Source organism: Sardina pilchardus, chromosome 3 (genome assembly GCF_963854185.1).
Source record: "Sardina pilchardus chromosome 3, fSarPil1.1, whole genome shotgun sequence".
Lineage (NCBI taxonomy): Eukaryota > Metazoa > Chordata > Actinopteri > Clupeiformes > Clupeidae > Sardina > Sardina pilchardus.
In genome coordinates, this window is record NC_084996.1 from 33319404 (window position 1) to 33336535 (window position 17132).

General features: G+C 41.2%; 1 protein-coding gene and 1 long non-coding RNA gene across 2 annotated transcripts; both read left to right on the plus strand.

Annotated features, from left to right (window-relative positions):
• Positions 1 to 711: 711 nt before the first annotated feature.
• eif3ba (eukaryotic translation initiation factor 3, subunit Ba) lies at positions 712 to 9353 on the plus strand. Its single transcript, XM_062532942.1, has 19 exons — positions 712 to 943; positions 1762 to 1954; positions 2053 to 2172; positions 2287 to 2344; positions 2451 to 2579; positions 2683 to 2840; positions 3210 to 3341; positions 3467 to 3533; positions 5795 to 5841; positions 5967 to 6177; positions 6303 to 6375; positions 6711 to 6833; positions 6912 to 6990; positions 7107 to 7245; positions 7395 to 7520; positions 7892 to 7969; positions 8078 to 8186; positions 8475 to 8587; positions 8782 to 9353. Exons 1-18 carry the CDS (start codon positions 841 to 843, stop codon positions 8573 to 8575), a joined length of 2046 nt encoding a protein of 681 aa, XP_062388926.1. The 5' UTR covers positions 712 to 840; the 3' UTR covers positions 8576 to 8587; positions 8782 to 9353.
• A 1584-nt stretch (positions 9354 to 10937) lies between these two features.
• Positions 10938 to 16108, plus strand: LOC134076247 (uncharacterized). The gene is made up of 8 exons (XR_009938576.1): positions 10938 to 11160; positions 12226 to 12287; positions 12504 to 12543; positions 12973 to 13043; positions 13262 to 13301; positions 13793 to 13873; positions 14087 to 14126; positions 15980 to 16108. It is a non-coding gene; the product is annotated as an uncharacterized LOC134076247 (long non-coding RNA).
• Positions 16109 to 17132: the final 1024 nt, after the last annotated feature.

The window sequence follows — 17132 nt, forward strand, 5'->3', positions numbered from 1 at the left end:
AATATCCCCGCTGAAAAATAAGGCAATGTTCATATTTTACTGTAACACTTAACTAATGATTGAAAATGAAACAAACTAATTGTATTAGTTGTAGGCCTACAGTAGCCTACATCTGTAAAGCAAATTCAATAGACTAGAGCAACATAGGCTACATTTTGCTTGTCATGGTGTCATAAATGAGCACAGTTGTCCTACCAATTACGTCAATGATTTATCCTTGCACTAGGCCTACTGTGGTAGGCAAAATGTCTCTGTATTTCATTTGCAATAGGATATGCGACAATAACAATAAAATAAAACTTGAAACTTGAAATGTACGTCCACTGCGTCCTTCTGATTGACACCTGATAATCGAGCACGTTTTCTACAAAATGATGAGTTGGATATGACTGATCCACAGCCCGTTTGTGGATGGGCCTAGACTACGGCCTAGGCCTTTACATTAGAAATGACCTGATCTAAGATCAGCTTTGAATCCCAGCGTGGAAGCGGAAACGCTTCAGTGTAGGAAGAGACCAAATTATTTTGAAGGTTGACAACAATTATACCCACACACATACGTTTATTTGGGATCACTTTAATTTTAAGTCTAACACTATCTTGTATTTTATTCATTCATAGGTAAGCAACATTCAGTGATGTGTGGTTTTAGCAAATCTAAATCGTAAAACGGCTGACTGTATCTTAATAGACTTACCTTTGCTCTTGAAATGGTGCAGTCCTTTTCTCGTCGCTCAATGGTTGGCGCCGGGTGTTGTCCACATGGCTTTCTGAGTAAAATCCTACTTTCCTTCAAAAAATTACGATTCTTGTAATTGACCGAACCAAAAAATTGCATCAATGCGTGAAACAGAGGATATGGAGGCCGAGATGGACTTTGATGATAGCGAAGAGCCATCTTTCAGTGATCCAGAGGACTTCGTGGATGACCTAAGTGATCAGGGTAAGCAAAAAGAGGAAAGTAGCCGGCTTTTAGGCCTACTAACGTGAACGCAACATACCACCAGGACACTGTGTGCCGTAGTAAAGCTAATATCGATAGCTAGCGTACAAGGCTCTGGTACATAGTCATACAGTAAATTGAACTCTGAACACCATTTGAGATCCAATGTTTGATTGACCCTTCTAAGAAACTTGAACTAAACTTCTGTTGCTTCAAATCCATTAACGCTAACCTAGTACGGGACTTTGCCAGAGTTGTTGTAGATAGCTAGTTGCAAAGCAACGTTAGCAAATGTTAGCCAGACAGCATACTAAACGTATGAGACCAACGTTGACAATGTGAAATGAATTAGTGTGATAGGCTACATGCAGCATTGTTTACACATGAATCATTATTGTAACGTCCTAGACTATGATCTCAGCGTGTTTGACATAAATTACTATTAAGAGTTTTTGTTAGATGTGGTTGGCCTACTTAAAACGTGCAGTTAAATTGGCTAATTTGGCAAGCTATGCTAGGTACCTCGTCTCCCAGCTGTCAAGGCATTGTTTCCGCAACAAGTGCATAGTTTGTTAGTGTGACATTTTACTGAAACATAATATATCCCTTAAACACAATTAAACTTAATTTCTCCTGTTGAAAGACACCATCATACATAGCTGATATACTTTGGCATGAGAACTGAGAAGTAAGAACAATGACATTTGCGAGATACTTGGGCGCGCGATTCCGAATGTAATTTTGTTTAATTCTCTACGAATACTAGCTGCTAGCGCTGGAAAATGTTAATATGTGTTTTGACCTTTTTTTTGATCCAGAGCTTTTGGAGGATCTCCTCGGAGAAAAACCCCAGGAGGCAGATGGCATTGACTCCGTTGTAGTGGTGGACAATGTGCCTCAGGTTGGACCAGAACGTTTGGAGAAACTAAAAAATGTAATCCACAAGATCTTCTCTAAATTTGGCAAAATCACCAATGAGTTTTACCCTGATGCCGAGGGCAAAACCAAGGGGTAAGTGCACAACCCTCTAGATTGCATTTTGTTTGCGCAGTCCTGAAACCATGTAAGGCGACTGACTACAATTCCCCTTCACCATCATTCTCTTTCAGGTATATATTTTTGGAGTATTCTGCACCTTCTCATGCACAGGAAGCAGTGAAGAATGCAGATGGCTACAAATTGGATAAACAGCACACTTTCCGTGTCAACCTTTTCACAGATTTTGATAAGTATGTTACCTTTTGAGTATCCTTTTGTTGTGTTAGTTGTTCTTTTGATAGACATGTGCAAAAAAGGCAACTGTACAATGTGTGTGTAATGTTCAACCAATTTTGTTTATTCAGGTACATGACTATCAGTGATGAATGGGAACAACCGGAGAAGCAGCCCTTTAAAGATTTTGTGAGTGAAACTTATTTTACAACACTTATCAAGCACAAGAACTGTGAAATCTGGACAGCAACATTTTTTAATCATCATTAACATTGTCCTGCTTTGTATCATGCAGGGTAATCTGCGCCACTGGATGGAGGATCCTGATTGTCGTGATCAGTACAGTGTGATTTATGAAGCTGGTGAAAGGACGGGCATATTTGACAATGATGCCAAAGATGCAATCACAGTGGAAGAGAGAGCGGTTAGTTAGCTTGCTTGGCATTTCACACCACCAGCATAGCCTTCATCCCAAATTGTGTATTTAATTGTTTACTTCATTACTGAATGTTTTTTCCCTTCTGTAGCGCTGGACCGAAACTTACGTGCGCTGGTCTCCCAAGGGTACTTATCTCGCTACATTCCATCAGAGGGGCATCGCATTGTGGGGTGGGGAGAAGTTCAAGCAGATCCAGAGGTTCAGCCACCAGGGTGTGCAGCTCATTGACTTCTCTCCCTGTGAAAGGTAATGTTGCTGCTCTAGATTTCACAGCTGTAAATCCACCAGGGTTCCCAGGGGGCCTTGAAATCCCTGATGTCTGTGAATTAAAGAGGGGGATGGGTGGGACTCTAAACAGTTTTTGAAAATACATAACTTAATATGGTCTTTGAAATGGCTCGAAGTGATGTATTTTGTGTTCAAGAAGGCAAGAGCCCATGTTGTCTTCCATTCTGTTTTGGGTTATTTAATTTGAAGGAAGTGGATCGAGAATGTCCTTGAAAAAGTACTTGAATTTGATGTGGAAAGCTGTGGGAATTTCACAGTGGTCTTTTTTCCCCTTGTTCTGCTTTTTAAATTGAGGGCTTCGTTTGATTTGTGTATTGGTATTTTTAGGTATGTGGTCACCTTTAGTCCCCTCATGGACACGAAAGATGACCCTCAAGCAATCATCATCTGGGATGTCCTGACTGGACAGAAGAAGCGAGGCTTCCACTGTGAGAGTTCTGCCCACTGGCCCATTTTTAAGTGAGTTCTGATGCTTTACAGATGAATGTTTCTTGGTCTCAATCTGCCCTGAATGAACCAGCCCCACCGTATTGTTACTGTTATGTGTTCTTTCATTGAAATGTAATTTCCCACTTATCTCGCAGATGGAGCAATGATGGGAAGTTCTTTGCCAGAATGTCTCAGGATACGCTCAGCATCTATGAGACACCTGTAAGTTTTTCAGCATTTAATAGTTACAGTGAGGAGAACATGTATTTGATACCATGCTAAAGTTGACTAAAAAGAGGAATATAAAATCATCATTTGACAATTGATCTTAATGTCTTAATTCAAAAATTGAGTAAAAATAAAACCGCTAACTACCCCAATTTTCTTTGTGAATGAAGAATGTTTCGTAAATAAATAAATGTTCTTCCTAAATGCTAGGGGGAAGGAAGTATTTGACCCCCAATGTAACCCTATGGGAATTTAACACATAGGGTTAACATTGGGGCAGGCAGATTTTTATTTTTTAAGGCCAGCTATTTCATGGATTCAGGTTATTATGCATCCTGATAAAGTTCCCTTGGCCGTTGGAATTAAAATAGCCCCACGTCATTACATACCTTTCACCATAGCGAGAGATTGGCATGGTGCTTTTTGCAGTAGGCCTATTAGCCTGTTTGATGCTCATTGAGCTCAATGCAAATCAAACAGGCTAATAGGCCTACTGGAAAAAGCACCATGCCAATCTCTAGCTATGGTCAAGGGTATGTGATGATGTGGGGCTATTTTAATTCCAAAGGCCAAGGGAAATTTATCGGGATGCATAATATCCTAGATCCATGAAATAGCTGGTCTTTAAAAATAAAAATCTGCCTGCCCCTATGTTAACCCTATGTGTTAAATTCCCATAGGGTTACATAGGGGGTCAAATACTTCCTTCCCCTAGCATTTAAGGAAAACATTTATCTATTTACGATACATTCTTCAATCACAAAGAAAATTGGTGTCCTTGGCGGTTTGATTTTTACTCATTTTTTAAATTAAGGCATTAAGATCAATTGTCAAATGATGATTTTATATTCCTGTTTTAGCATGGTATCAAATACATGTGCTCCTCACTGTATATGTAGATACTGTATTTTCATTATGCTGTGCAGACCTGCCAACCTGTACACATTTTGCATAGCAAACACACATTTTCATATCAAAGTACGCTGGTGCTATTTTTTTTTTAATCATACCATGCCATTACACCGCCAAGCAAAAAATATACCGCCTCCTGAATCCAGACGGTGATACGGATCACTCCCAAAATGTAATCGTTTCTTCCTTGGGTCATATCAGACCTTCCCTGAAAATTTAATCGAAATTTCTTTGAATTATCTTGCTAACGAACAGACAAACAAACAGACAAACATGAAAACATAACCTCCTTGGCGGAGGTAATAATTAGTCGACAAAATTGAAAAATTAGTCAAACGATTAGTCGTTAGAGCTGATGCACTCACTGTTAGCAGTTCTGAAATTGATGAGACTATTGGTGCTAAAGTGATGAGTGCTAGGTTATGTCTTGTTGTCTTCTATAGTCTTTACAGACAAGCAGACTTTCAAAGACCTGTATTTTGGGGGCGCTGAGGTGCAACTGTTTATAACGTCCATACTATGTTTGGGTCAAAGGGCTAGCCAGCAACTAGCCAGTTCAAGTTTTGTGTAGATTTCTAAAATTCCGTTATTGTTCCAAGAGAGCGTGGTCGTGATAAGCCGGCCATGTTGGTCATGATAAGCCGGCCGTGGTGGCACTCTGGGCAATTGCCCAGAATTCTCATGCCTTCCGCCGGCCTTGCTCACATGCTATGAATGTGACACACGTTTTGACTAGAAGTGTTCCCGGATCAGCAGGTAAAATGGGATGTGAGTGTGCCACTTGCATCGCCAGACTCAATAGCCCTGAAGCACAACCAGTAGGTTACAGCAGCTTTGAGAACCATTGCTTAGAAAGACTTTGTTGTAGTTTCTAGAAGGGGTGGCACGGTTCATGGGGGAAAAAACCCCAAACTGTTCAGTTTGCTTGTCTTGGTTCGGGGCATACGGTGCTCTAATGTAGCCTCATGCCCATATGGGACCTCAGACAGTTGATTTCCCTTTTGTGTGGAAGCGAAAAGAGGTGTGGTGCTGCGGCTCATGTCTAGGAATGGCAAATGGGAGTGAGTTGGAGTTGCGTCCTCCTCACATGGAAGATCTCACCTTGAGTTTCAGTGAGCAAATAAAAGTAAATTGATGTGTTTATATATATTATTAAACATGACCGAATCAGTGCCTCTAATATCATAAGGGAGGCTGACTTGGCTTTTCACATAGTAGGTTAATGTACAAACATATCAATTCAGGGTAAATGGTGTCATTAGTGGCATTCTTTACATCAGGAATGTGCCCTCCCTAATTTGCATTTGCATCATTTTAATGCAATATACTTTCTTCCTGTTTAGTCCATGGGTCTCTTGGATAAGAAGAGTTTGAAGATCAGTGGTATTAAGTAAGTTGGACCATGTATGTTTCTATGGACTGGTTTTGCCAATATGACTAGCCTTTGAAATGGGCCTTTTCATGTACCTGTATGTGACTTGACTATGTATCAATGTGCTTTTTGTTCTCTTTCAGGGACTTCTCTTGGTCACCTGGTGACAACATCATTGCCTTCTGGGTCCCAGAAGACAAAGACATCCCTGCAAGGGTGACGCTCATGCAGCTGCCAACCAGGAACGAGATCAGGGTGCGCAATCTGTTCAACGTTGTGGACTGCAAGCTCCACTGGCAGAAAAATGGCGACTACCTGTGTGTTAAAGTTGACAGGACCCCCAAAGGCACTCAGGTAACAAGAGCTTTGAAAATGTCTCCTCTTCAGACAGAGCTATTTCCCTGCTTTAAGCCATGTGTCCATTATCCATATCTGTTGGTTGATGTGAAAGTGCTGAGCTCATTCCTTTTTCCCCCCAGGGAGTTGTCACCAACTTTGAGATTTTCCGGATGAGGGAGAAGCAGGTCCCTGTGGATGTGGTTGAGATGAAGGGTGAGTGAAGAAACCAGGCTCATCTTTCTTCTGACTGTGTAACGTTATTGCCTAGAGGTAACATAGTTTTGCAGTATTTAACTAGTCTGGATTACAAGGAGAGAATGTTGAAGACATTGGGGGGAAATTAAAAGTTGTGATGTTTCATTGTGTAAGAAGTTTTATGTCGGTTTATGCTGTATATAACATTGTTTTGTACTAAAACACTAATCTTTAGAGACGCTGTCTATCATTATTAACAAACCTACACACTTACTTACCTGTATACCAATACACCTACACTATGAGCACATGGGCCTCCCCAACACATGCCTGTGTCTTGATGTGTTTTGCAGACAGCATCATTGCCTTTGCTTGGGAGCCCAATGGCAGCAAATTTGCTGTGCTTCATGGCGAGTCTCCCAGAATCAACGTCTCTTTTTACCACGTCAAGAGCAATGGGAAGATTGATCTGATCAGTAAGTAGTTTTCCCCTCACTAGAAACATGGATTGATAATTTCCTGATGTGCACCACTGAAAATGGCTTGTTTTGCAGAAATGTTCGACAAACAGCAAGCAAACAGCATTTTCTGGAGTCCCCAGGGTCAGTTCTTGGTGTTGGCTGGATTGAGGAGGTTAGATGTTTGATTTTGCCATTATATGTATACTAATCACATTATTCCCCTTTGTTTTTTATTTGTTGATGTTAAACAAACTGCACCCTTGCTGTTTTGTTTCTTTGCAATTCCAGCATGAACGGTGCTTTGGCTTTTGTGGACACCTCGGACTGCACCATGATGAACATTGCTGAGCACTACATGGCCTCAGACGTGGAGTGGGACCCCACCGGGCGCTTCTTGGTGACCTCTGTCTCCTGGTGGAGCCACAAGGTATCAGCCCTCATACCAACTTACTCCTCCTCTTCCTCTTCCTCTTCAGCGGAGCCATGTGATTGCGTGTGTCCTCCCGTCACCCTAATTAGGGGTGTCATGACAACTTAATTGCCTTATCCGTGTAATCCCCTCTTGGCCCTCCTCAGGTGGACAATGCCTACTGGCTGTGGACCTTCCAGGGCCGCCTGCTGCAGAAGAACAACAAGGACCGCTTCTGCCAGCTGCTGTGGAGGCCACGGCCCCCCATCCTCCTGCCCCTGGAACAGATCAAAGTGAGCAGGGGCTTCTCTTGTACTCTCCCCGTCTCCTAATGCAATTCTCAATGCACCATGGCAATGATGAGTGAACACTCACTCGTGCTCTCTCACTCTCACACACACTCTCTCTCTCTCTCTCTCTCTCTCTCCCTCTCTCTCTCTCTCGGTCCTTGAAAAAAGCATTTTAAAGTAATTTGAATAAAGTTGGTGAAACGGAAACACCCCCAGAGGTTGATTTCACTAGATGAGTTTGGTCTGTTGAACCTTTACCGTAGTCTCAGTAGAGGGTTGAAAGGGTTCAGCTCAAGATGAATCATGACAAGGAGCCTGCTCTGATTCCTTTTAGTCTGGTGCGCTTTGTCTAATCAGACCTCCTGTTTTTCTAGACCATCAAGAAGGATCTGAAGAAATACTCCAAGATCTTTGAGCAGAAGGATCGTCTCAGTCAATCCAAGGCCTCCAAGGTACAAATTCTACATTTCCAAGTGTCTGCACCAACACGTCATCTCCTCATAGAGGTTTGTTCATTACCTGTGGAGTGTTCTCAAGTTTGGTTGTAATCTCTTGTAAAGGAACTGATTGACAAGAGACGTAACATGATGGACGAGTACCGCCAGTATCGCGACACTGCCCAAAAGGTGTACCAGGAGCAGAAATCTCTCCGTCTGGAGCTAAGAGGAGGTGAGCTTACTGCACAGAACTAGACTAGAAAACACACACAGAATTGCATAGACATATTTATTTGCGTTGTGTATACATGCAATATCGAATTGTTATATTTAATATCGAATAAATGTATAGTGTCTTTTATATAGATCTTGGCATGAATAGCCTTTATGAATGTATATAATAAATGAGTTTGGATTTGAACAATAGTTTGGAGAAGTGAAATTGCAATCGAGGCACGATAAAGTCTGAAATATCTCTGAAAAAACAGCTGACGTGTGTGCGTTTTGTAAATTATTAAAGGTGTGGACACCGATGAACTGGACAGCAATGTGGAAGACTGGGAGGAGGAGACCATCGAGTTTTTCATCAATGAAGAAGTTATTCCCTTCGGCGAGCTGTAGTCCTTGGAGCAGGTGGTTATCTCTCAGTACAAATCTGAAATGTATAGATTGAAAGGGAGATGCATAGGTATGCATGCATATGCTGTTGTCCCACTGCTCGCTACTGGACGTACCGTTGTTGGTAACGGCTGCTCTCCTCTGTGCCAGTAATGTAAATAGTGCTGACTCATTCAAATGTCTCATGTGCTTCTCTTTCCTCTTTACAGCTTGGTGATTTGGAGAGGAATTGGTGTGGATTTCAAAAGCATCAGTTCTCTCTCTCTCTAGGCCTCGGGAATCTCTTCAAGTATAATAATCCTTGTCTTGTAGAATTGCCATCGATCACTAGTGCCTTTTAATATTGGTGGCTGCTGTGGGAGTTGTGAAGCCTCTGTGGGTTTGCTCCTCTGGCACCTGCTCCAGTTCCAACAGGACCTCACTCTGTCTCCGACACTTAGGACCACATCTGGACACAGTCTGCTCTGTTGAGGTTTTTAAAATCTCAATTGTTTAATCCTTTTTTTGGTAATAGAGTTGATACTTTTTTTTCTCCTCCTGACTCTTTTTTTTTTTCCATAATTATATCAAAGGCTGTGGCCATGTCACGACGTGCCATGAACTTTTTTTACACCTCAGAGTGGAAAGGAAAGTGTTGGGTTCAGACACTTTTCTGTGCAGATAAAATGTGGTCTAGTGTGCCGACATGGCACTACAGTGGGCTGTACCCTCCCCCTTTCAGATTACCGTATATTAAAATGTGCACAAAGACAAATAAAGAATATACTTACAAATGTACAAAGGCAAAATGTTCTTTTCTTACCCTCTTGGGGTTTTTGGAAAAGTATTGTTTATAATCCACTGGTGTTGTTTATACTCTTAACTGCCAGGAATAAGTCTCTCTTGCACGATCAAAGGTGGGGTCATTGAGTTCTTCCCGAATACATACAACAAAGACGTGGATAATTTCCTCTAACCAAAATTACAACACCTACAATTTGATGTACTGTTTTTTATTATCACTGGCATCATTCCAAACAAAAACTATTCATTTCAGAGTTATGCATAACATGCTCAGGGGAGGGAAAGTGCTGGGTGAAAACACTTGAGTTATTATGAATTAAGTATTTGTGACCGTTGACTACTTTATCTCCACTTCATTTTTGAAGAGCTCATTTCAGGCCTGTTTATGCTGCACATTAGCTATGGCCCAGCTGCAGTGCACAGGGTTTGGGCGTTGGGTGCAGCGGCGTGTCTCCGTCACGTTTTCCCCTAGCAGTTTGGCTCAGGGCCTCCTCTGTCACACACTACCTAATCTGACCTGAAGCTCTCCTGACCCCACATGGCTGCCATGTGCTCCAGGTGTGCTGGCGCTTCGCTCCGCTCCGCTCTGCTCTGTGTGACCCAAATAGGCACTCACCAATGATGATGATGCTGCCTGGCAAGAGGAGGGGGAGGGGAGGCGTTAAAGCATCTTTTGCATTCTGAGTGTTTTAGATCCTGTGCACTGACTAAACAAAATGGGTCAGGATTATTATTATCAGTGTGAAGGGCACTTTGCTGCTTTTAGAGCATGTTTTAATTGTGCTCTTGCACATGAAAAGGGATTTAGAGCGACTAATCCTCATTTGCTGAGTCAAGCAACCAGGAGAAGGCAAGTTTAGAGAGACAGGTGGCCATCACTTCTTGGACCCTTGTCAGGAAAGCATGACTTGCAGATCAGTTAATCTTGTGGAGGGGAAAAAGGAGCAGTTGTAGAAGGGTGTTAACCAATGCCATAGCCATAGTCAACATTGGTTTCTGTCCATCCATGAACAGATGGAGTGATCCCAGATAGCAAACCCCTTTGGGCCGGACCCGCATAAAAGCCTCTAGATCCGGACGTAGCTTACACACGGTTTCTGGCTAAGGACCAGATCTGGGCCGGTTAGACTTTTCAGCTTTAACTGCAGTGCTGTTTTTCTTACGATCAGCAGATCTGGCCCAGATCCACTTACCACATCGGAACCAAAGCTTCCTCAAAGACAGTTCACTGATGTGGCCCACATCTGTAATACGGACCTAGACCACCTTCAAACTATTCAACGAGGCCAATCACAGCCAAATAGCTTACAACAAAACTTATAACTGATCCTCGCTTATTTCCAGATATTCTGGTAAAAAATCACCCTAGATATGATTTCAAAATCATATCCAGCTAACATTTTTGGGGGGTGCAAGTAAAGTTTTTATTGTTGTTGTTCTTATTGTTGTTGTTGTTGGTTTGTTTGGGCAGCAATTTTCCATGAAAAGGCCACCTGCTTGCTGATCGCACGCCTACCTGGACTATTGACAACTAGACAACTGCTTTACAAATATAACACATTCTTAAAAATATATACAGCATATAAGGTCCATATAAGGCCACATCCGCCTGACAGTCTACCTCCGTTTTGGCTACGGGCACCGGACCCGATCCGCCTCGCCAGCGCGCCTTCATTCACCGGGTCCGCGACGGACCCTGTACGGATGCATACACCGAACGCGCCCTAACGGTTTATTTCATCAGTTTTCTCGCTGATGGAGTGCTGCCGAGTGTGAGACAAAACGGTGGCGTCTGAAGGCTCACTGTAAGTATGCTCCTATATGCTTTATTTATGCAATTACCTAGTCTATCCAGTGAAAACGTACTTCCATAACACAAGTTACCTACTTATCTAGCTTTGTTTGCTGATCGATCCGAAAATGTGCTATAATGGCCGGCTGATGGTAGCTCACATTTACATACCAGCTAGCTGCTAACGTGTAGCTTGCGCAAGCTAATTTAGCTCACTTAGTCCTGTCCAACTTTATGAACTTTTTAAAAAATGTATAATTAACTCAATACTGAATTTAAAATGAGCGCAATTTGATTTGACGGTAACCTTATGTGTTTGCCCGTGAACAACAAAAGTTGCCTTGCGTGAGCTAGCATTAGCAGGCTAGCTGCTAGCTTGTTGGCCAACGATAACTTAAAGTTGTTACACAAACATAATAGTTTTTTGTTAACGTTATGAAAGCTTAGATGTTGGACTCGGGAGTCTTTTCTCCCGAGAGAAAACTTAGGCTATTTCGTATGTGTTTAAACCTCATTTCATTCTGGGAGGGAGGCTGATTTCACATTGTTTCCCTGTCCTGATTTGAAATGCTGATTTTAAATTATGAACGACGTTAGCGGCTGGTTCCAAAACGTAAACTAATTAGGCAGAAGCTATGCGCCCTGTCACCCTCATGCTCAGACATTGTTGACACTTTTAGAAGGCAGGAACAAAACAGCTTCGGGATTCATGCCCTTATATTTTGTACACGTTAGTGAGAAACCAACTAACTGGCCTACTATTCAATCTAAATAGTAGAGATTCCTCCCTAACTTTTATTAAGTAAGGGCACAAATTCCGAAGCCATTTGTTTTATGTAGAAATACTGCCGTCTACGAGTTCATTTAATGATGTTGAAAGTTTCTTGGAGTAAGATTTGACTGAAAAGGGACAATTATAGAAGAGGCAGTAGTTGACTTGATGTATATCCTTGCTTTGCCTTGTCACAGACCAGACTGTTTTCAATGTTTAGAATGGGGTGTAGTATTAAGTATTGATAAATATTTGGCTATTTCTTTCTGATGATGAGAGTAATGCATTTATGTATCTGTATTACAGGTCATTCACAAGTCTGGTTTGGGGGTCTACCCTTGCTCATCCTGGCCTGCCACCCAAGTAAAGTAAGCTATACAGTTTTACATTTGATCTATTTGACTTTTGGTCCAGACATTAATAACACAAATAACCATATGCCTTTGTAAGTGGTGTTACCAGTTCAGGATGAATTGAAGGTACATGTCAAAATACATGACTGCCTTTGTCTGCTGAAATAAAAATCCACCTAATACCTCAAAAGCTCTCTAAAGAAATGAACATATATATATTTTTTTTTTCAGAAGAGAAATAACCACAGGCCTCTGCAACTGCTGTTTCCAGGTAAGGATCAAAGCTTCGGGATTCGTGCCCTTATATTTTGTACACATTAGTGAGAAACCGGCTAACGGGCCTACTATTCAATCTAAAAAGTCTTGTTTCCAAGTGACTCTTTAGACTGAATAGTAGAGATTCCTCCCTAACTTTTATAAAGTGTAAGGGCACAAATCCCGAAGCCATTTGTTTAATGCAGAAATACTGCTGTCTACAAGTTCATTTAATGATGTTGAAAGTTTCTTGGAGTAAGATTTGACTGAAAAGGGACATTTTAGAAGAGGCAGTTAGTTGACTTGATGTATATCCTTGCTTTGCCTTGTCACAGACCAGACTGTTTTCAATGTTTAGAATGGGGTCTAATATTGGTATTGATAAATATTTGGCTATTTCTTTCTGATTATGAAAGTAATGCATATTTATGTATCTGTATTACAGGTCATTCACAAGTGGCTCCAGTCTGGTTTGGGGGTCTACCCTTGCTCATCCTGTCCTGCCACCCAAGTAAAGTAAGCTATACAGTTTTACATTTGATCTATTTGACTTTCGGTCCACACATTAATAACACAAATAACCATATGCCTTTGTAAGTGGTGTTACCAGTTCAGGATGAATTGAAGGCACATGTCAAAATACATGACTGCCTTTGTCTGCTGAAATAAAAACCCACCTTATACCTCAAAAGCTCTCTAATGAAATGTACATATTTATTTTTTTTTTATTTCAGAAGAGAAATAACTACAGGCCTCTGTAACTGCTTTTTCCAGGTAAGGATCAAAGCTTCGGGATTCGTGCCCTTATATTTTGTACACGCTAGTGAGAAACCCGCTAACTGGCCTACTATTCAATCTAAAAAGTCTTGTTTCCAAGTGACTTTTTAGACTGAATAGTAGAGATTCCTCCCTAACTTTTATAAAGTGTAAGGGCACAAATCCCGAAGCCATTTGTTTTTTGCAGAAATACTGCCGTCTACAAGTTCATTTAATGATGTTGAAAGTTTCTTGGATTAAGATTTGACTGAAAAGGGGCAATATAGAAGAGGCAGTAGTTGACTTGATGCATATATTCGCTTTGCCTTGTCATAGACCAGACTGTTTTCAATGTTTAGAATATATGGGAAGGGAAGCTAAAATGAAAATATTCTCTGGATCCCAAAATAATGCTATTTTCTAATGGGGTGTAATAATGGTATTGATAAATATTTGGCTATTTCTTTCTGATGATGAAAGTAATGCATATTCATGTATCTGTGTTACAGGTCATTGTCACAAGTCACAAGTGGCTCCAGTCTGGTTTGGGGGGTCTACCCTAGCTCATCCTGTCCTGCCACCCACACAAAGTAGGCTATACAGTTTTGCATTTGATCTATTTGACTTTTGGTCCACACATGAATAATACAAATAACCATATGATATGCCTTTGTAAGTGGTGTTACCAGTTCAGGATGAATTGAAGGTACATGTCAACATACATGAATCCCTTTGTCTGCTGTAATAAAAATCCACCTTATGCCTCAAAAGCTAATGGAATGCACATATTTTTTTTATTTCAGAAGAGAAATAACTACAGGCCTCTGCAACTGCTGTCTCTAGGTAAGGATGAATTGAGATTCAACATAAAATATACAGTGAGGAGCACATGTATTTGATACCATGCTAAAACAGGAATATAAAATCATCATTTGACAATTGATCTTAATGCCTTAATTAAAAAAAAAAATAGTAAAAATCAAACCGCCAAGGACACCAATTTTCTTTGTGATTGAAGAATGTATCGTAAATAGATAAATGTTTTCCTTAAATGCTAGGGGAAGGAATTATTTGACCCCCTATGTAACCCTATGGGAATTTAACACATAGGGTTAACATAGGGGCAGGCAGATTTTTATTTTTAAAGGCCAGCTATTTCATGGATCTAGGATATTATGCATCCCCATAAATTTCCCTTGGCCTTTGGAATTAAAATAGCCCCACATCATCACATATCCTTGACCATAGCTAGAGATTGGCATGGTGCTTTTTCCAGTTGGCCTATTAGCCTGTTGATTTGCATTGAGCTCAATGAGCATCAAACAGGCTAATAGGCCTACTGGGAAAAGCACCATGCCAATCTTTAGCTATGGTGAAAGGTATGTAATGATGTGGGGCTATTTTAATTCCAACGGCCAAGGGAACTTTATCAGGATGCATAATATCCTGAATCCATGAAATAGCTGGCCTTAAAAAATAAAAATCTGCCTGCCCCTATGTTAACCCTATGTGTTAAATTCCCATAGGGTTACATTGGGGGTCAAATACTTCCTTCCCCCTAGCATTCAGGAAGAACATTTATTTCTTTACGAAACATTCTTCAATCACAAAGAAAATTGGGGTGCTTAGCGGTTTTATTTTTACTATTTTTTTTAATTAAGACATTAAGATCAATTGTCAATTGATGATTTTATATTCCTCTTTTTAGGCAACTTTAGCATGGTATCAAATAAATTTTCTCCTCACTGTATATAGCCTATATGTATATACAATTCTTTATTCTACATGCTGAAATGTCTGATATTCATGACCGCACACTTCATGCAGATTATATTCACATTACAACTCCACCTCTTTAATTCAGCTGTCTGATTGAAGCCTCAAAATATTGTAAACAAAGTAACATAGTTGGCTAGCTTTGTCATAGTCTACTGGTTGGACTGTTCAGTTTCCCCATGTGTGTTTAAGTTTAAAAGTAGAGTAATACTTGTGTCCTTGAGAGAGGCGCTTTTGAGTCTTTTGAGTTGAAAACATTGGTATTGAGATGATCAGTCAACTTGAATGCAAGAGTTTTAATCAAATGTGCGCCGCTTGCTAACCGGATTTTATAATACGCTAATTCAGCTAGTCGTCTTCTATGCATCATTGTTTTCACGATGTGAATGTTTTATCTGGATTGCATGTGCTTGTCTAGGGGCTGGTGTCCATTGAGTGTGCACGAGAGAGAGAGAGAGCGAGAGAAATCGGGCCATTCAGACATGATATGCGGAATGTATACGGCCACCTGTTGTTCACGTCTTCTTTAGAAGTTCTGTCAATTTCTGTCAAATGCGGCCGCGCCGTTAATGCCTGACCGCGGAAGAGAGTCGTTTTCACTAGCCTTTGAATGTTTCCGTGACTGGGTTCACAGGACAGTTGTGGCGGCAACATTACGGCGAAATTACCAGGTCAGCTACAGGAAAGTAGATAGTATACGGATATATGAATTCAGACATCACAGCAAAGACAACCCTACCGTACACACCGTGGACATTGTGGAAATACACGTCTGTCTGAAAACGGCTACAGTTTGGTAAAGTTGCATGCATTGTCTACAAGGAAAACTCCTTCCACCCGAGCAGCGGCAGGTGCATCAGTGCGAGCCTGCCCATATAATTTAGTAGCACACTAATATAACGTATTTTCTTTTTCCATAGGAGCGGTACGCAAGTGTCCAGTGACAGCCCAGGCAACGGATACCGACATTCACCAATGTGCTGGCGCATGACCGAGAAGGGGGGACGTCGCAAACGCCAGTGTGAAGGAGCAAGCTAGATTCATTGATGATCATTATGTTTTGAATAAAGTTTTTTTGAAAAAAAAAGTAAACATTTTCTTCGATTCTGATTAGGGTTATTGGGGTATTGGACTATGTTAGTCGCTGGGTAATTTTCTTAGCCTTGTTTTAAAGACACCAAGCGAGAATGTTAGATTGTTAAATGTAGGCTACTTTATGCGGATGTAGGCCTATGATTGTTGCTTCTGACTGTAGGGTAATTAAATATAAGGTAGCCCAAACACATCATAGACTAAACATCATGTAGCCTAACTATAAATGCCGAAAATAAGGCATAGCTGGCATCGATCCGGTACGCGGTTCAATGCCGCATCTATACGGGACTGGGCCAGCGCTGTTCCAGTTCCAGTTCAGAGCCGTGCAACGGATCCTGACCACTTCGTGGCCGATGTGCGTTTGGACGCTGGGCCGTGTCCGTTAAACGGATCAGATGCGGATAGAACGGTAGGTGTGGGCCAGATCCACCCCAGTGTAGTTTTACTGTTTTGGTACGGGAATGGGCCAGCGCCGACCCATCTCCGGTGCAGAGCCATAAAACGAATCCTGACCACTATCGGCCCGCTGTGCGTTTGGACGCTGGACCGTGTCCGTGAGACGGATCCGGGCCGGATCGCATGATAGGTGTGGGCCAGGTCCACGCCAGAGTGGTTTTGCTATCTGGGATATGTTTATATCTGGTTTCTGTTTACAATAGTGTTTAATAGTAGTGTTCTTCCACTTTTTGTATTATCCCATCTAAGTCCATTGATTAAGGATGAATAAATAACCGTAACTAGTCTGGTTATCAACATACTAAACTCAATCCAAATTCACCGGCAGGGTTCACCCAGCCTAAACAGTAAAGTTCTATAATGAACACAAATTGTGCTTGGAATAAGTCCAGACTTAATAAGTTGTGTTTATAGTTATTATTATAATTATTATTAACACTAATATCCAATACTGGTATGTCTAATTTAAATCAACAAGAAGAATACATTCAAGTTATTTAATCCCCAACAGGATCAGAACCG

Excerpts from the sequence above, each read along its gene's own strand:
- eif3ba (XM_062532942.1), top strand. The coding sequence starts at position 841 with ATGCGTGAAACAGAGGATATGGAGGCCGAGATGGACTTTGATGATAGC. Across the intron at positions 6,834-6,911 it reads TGGGAAGATTGATCTGATCA|AAATGTTCGACAAACAGCAA; the intron begins GTAAGTAGTTTT and ends CTTGTTTTGCAG. Across the intron at positions 7,970-8,077 it reads GTCAATCCAAGGCCTCCAAG|GAACTGATTGACAAGAGACG; the intron begins GTACAAATTCTA and ends TCTCTTGTAAAG.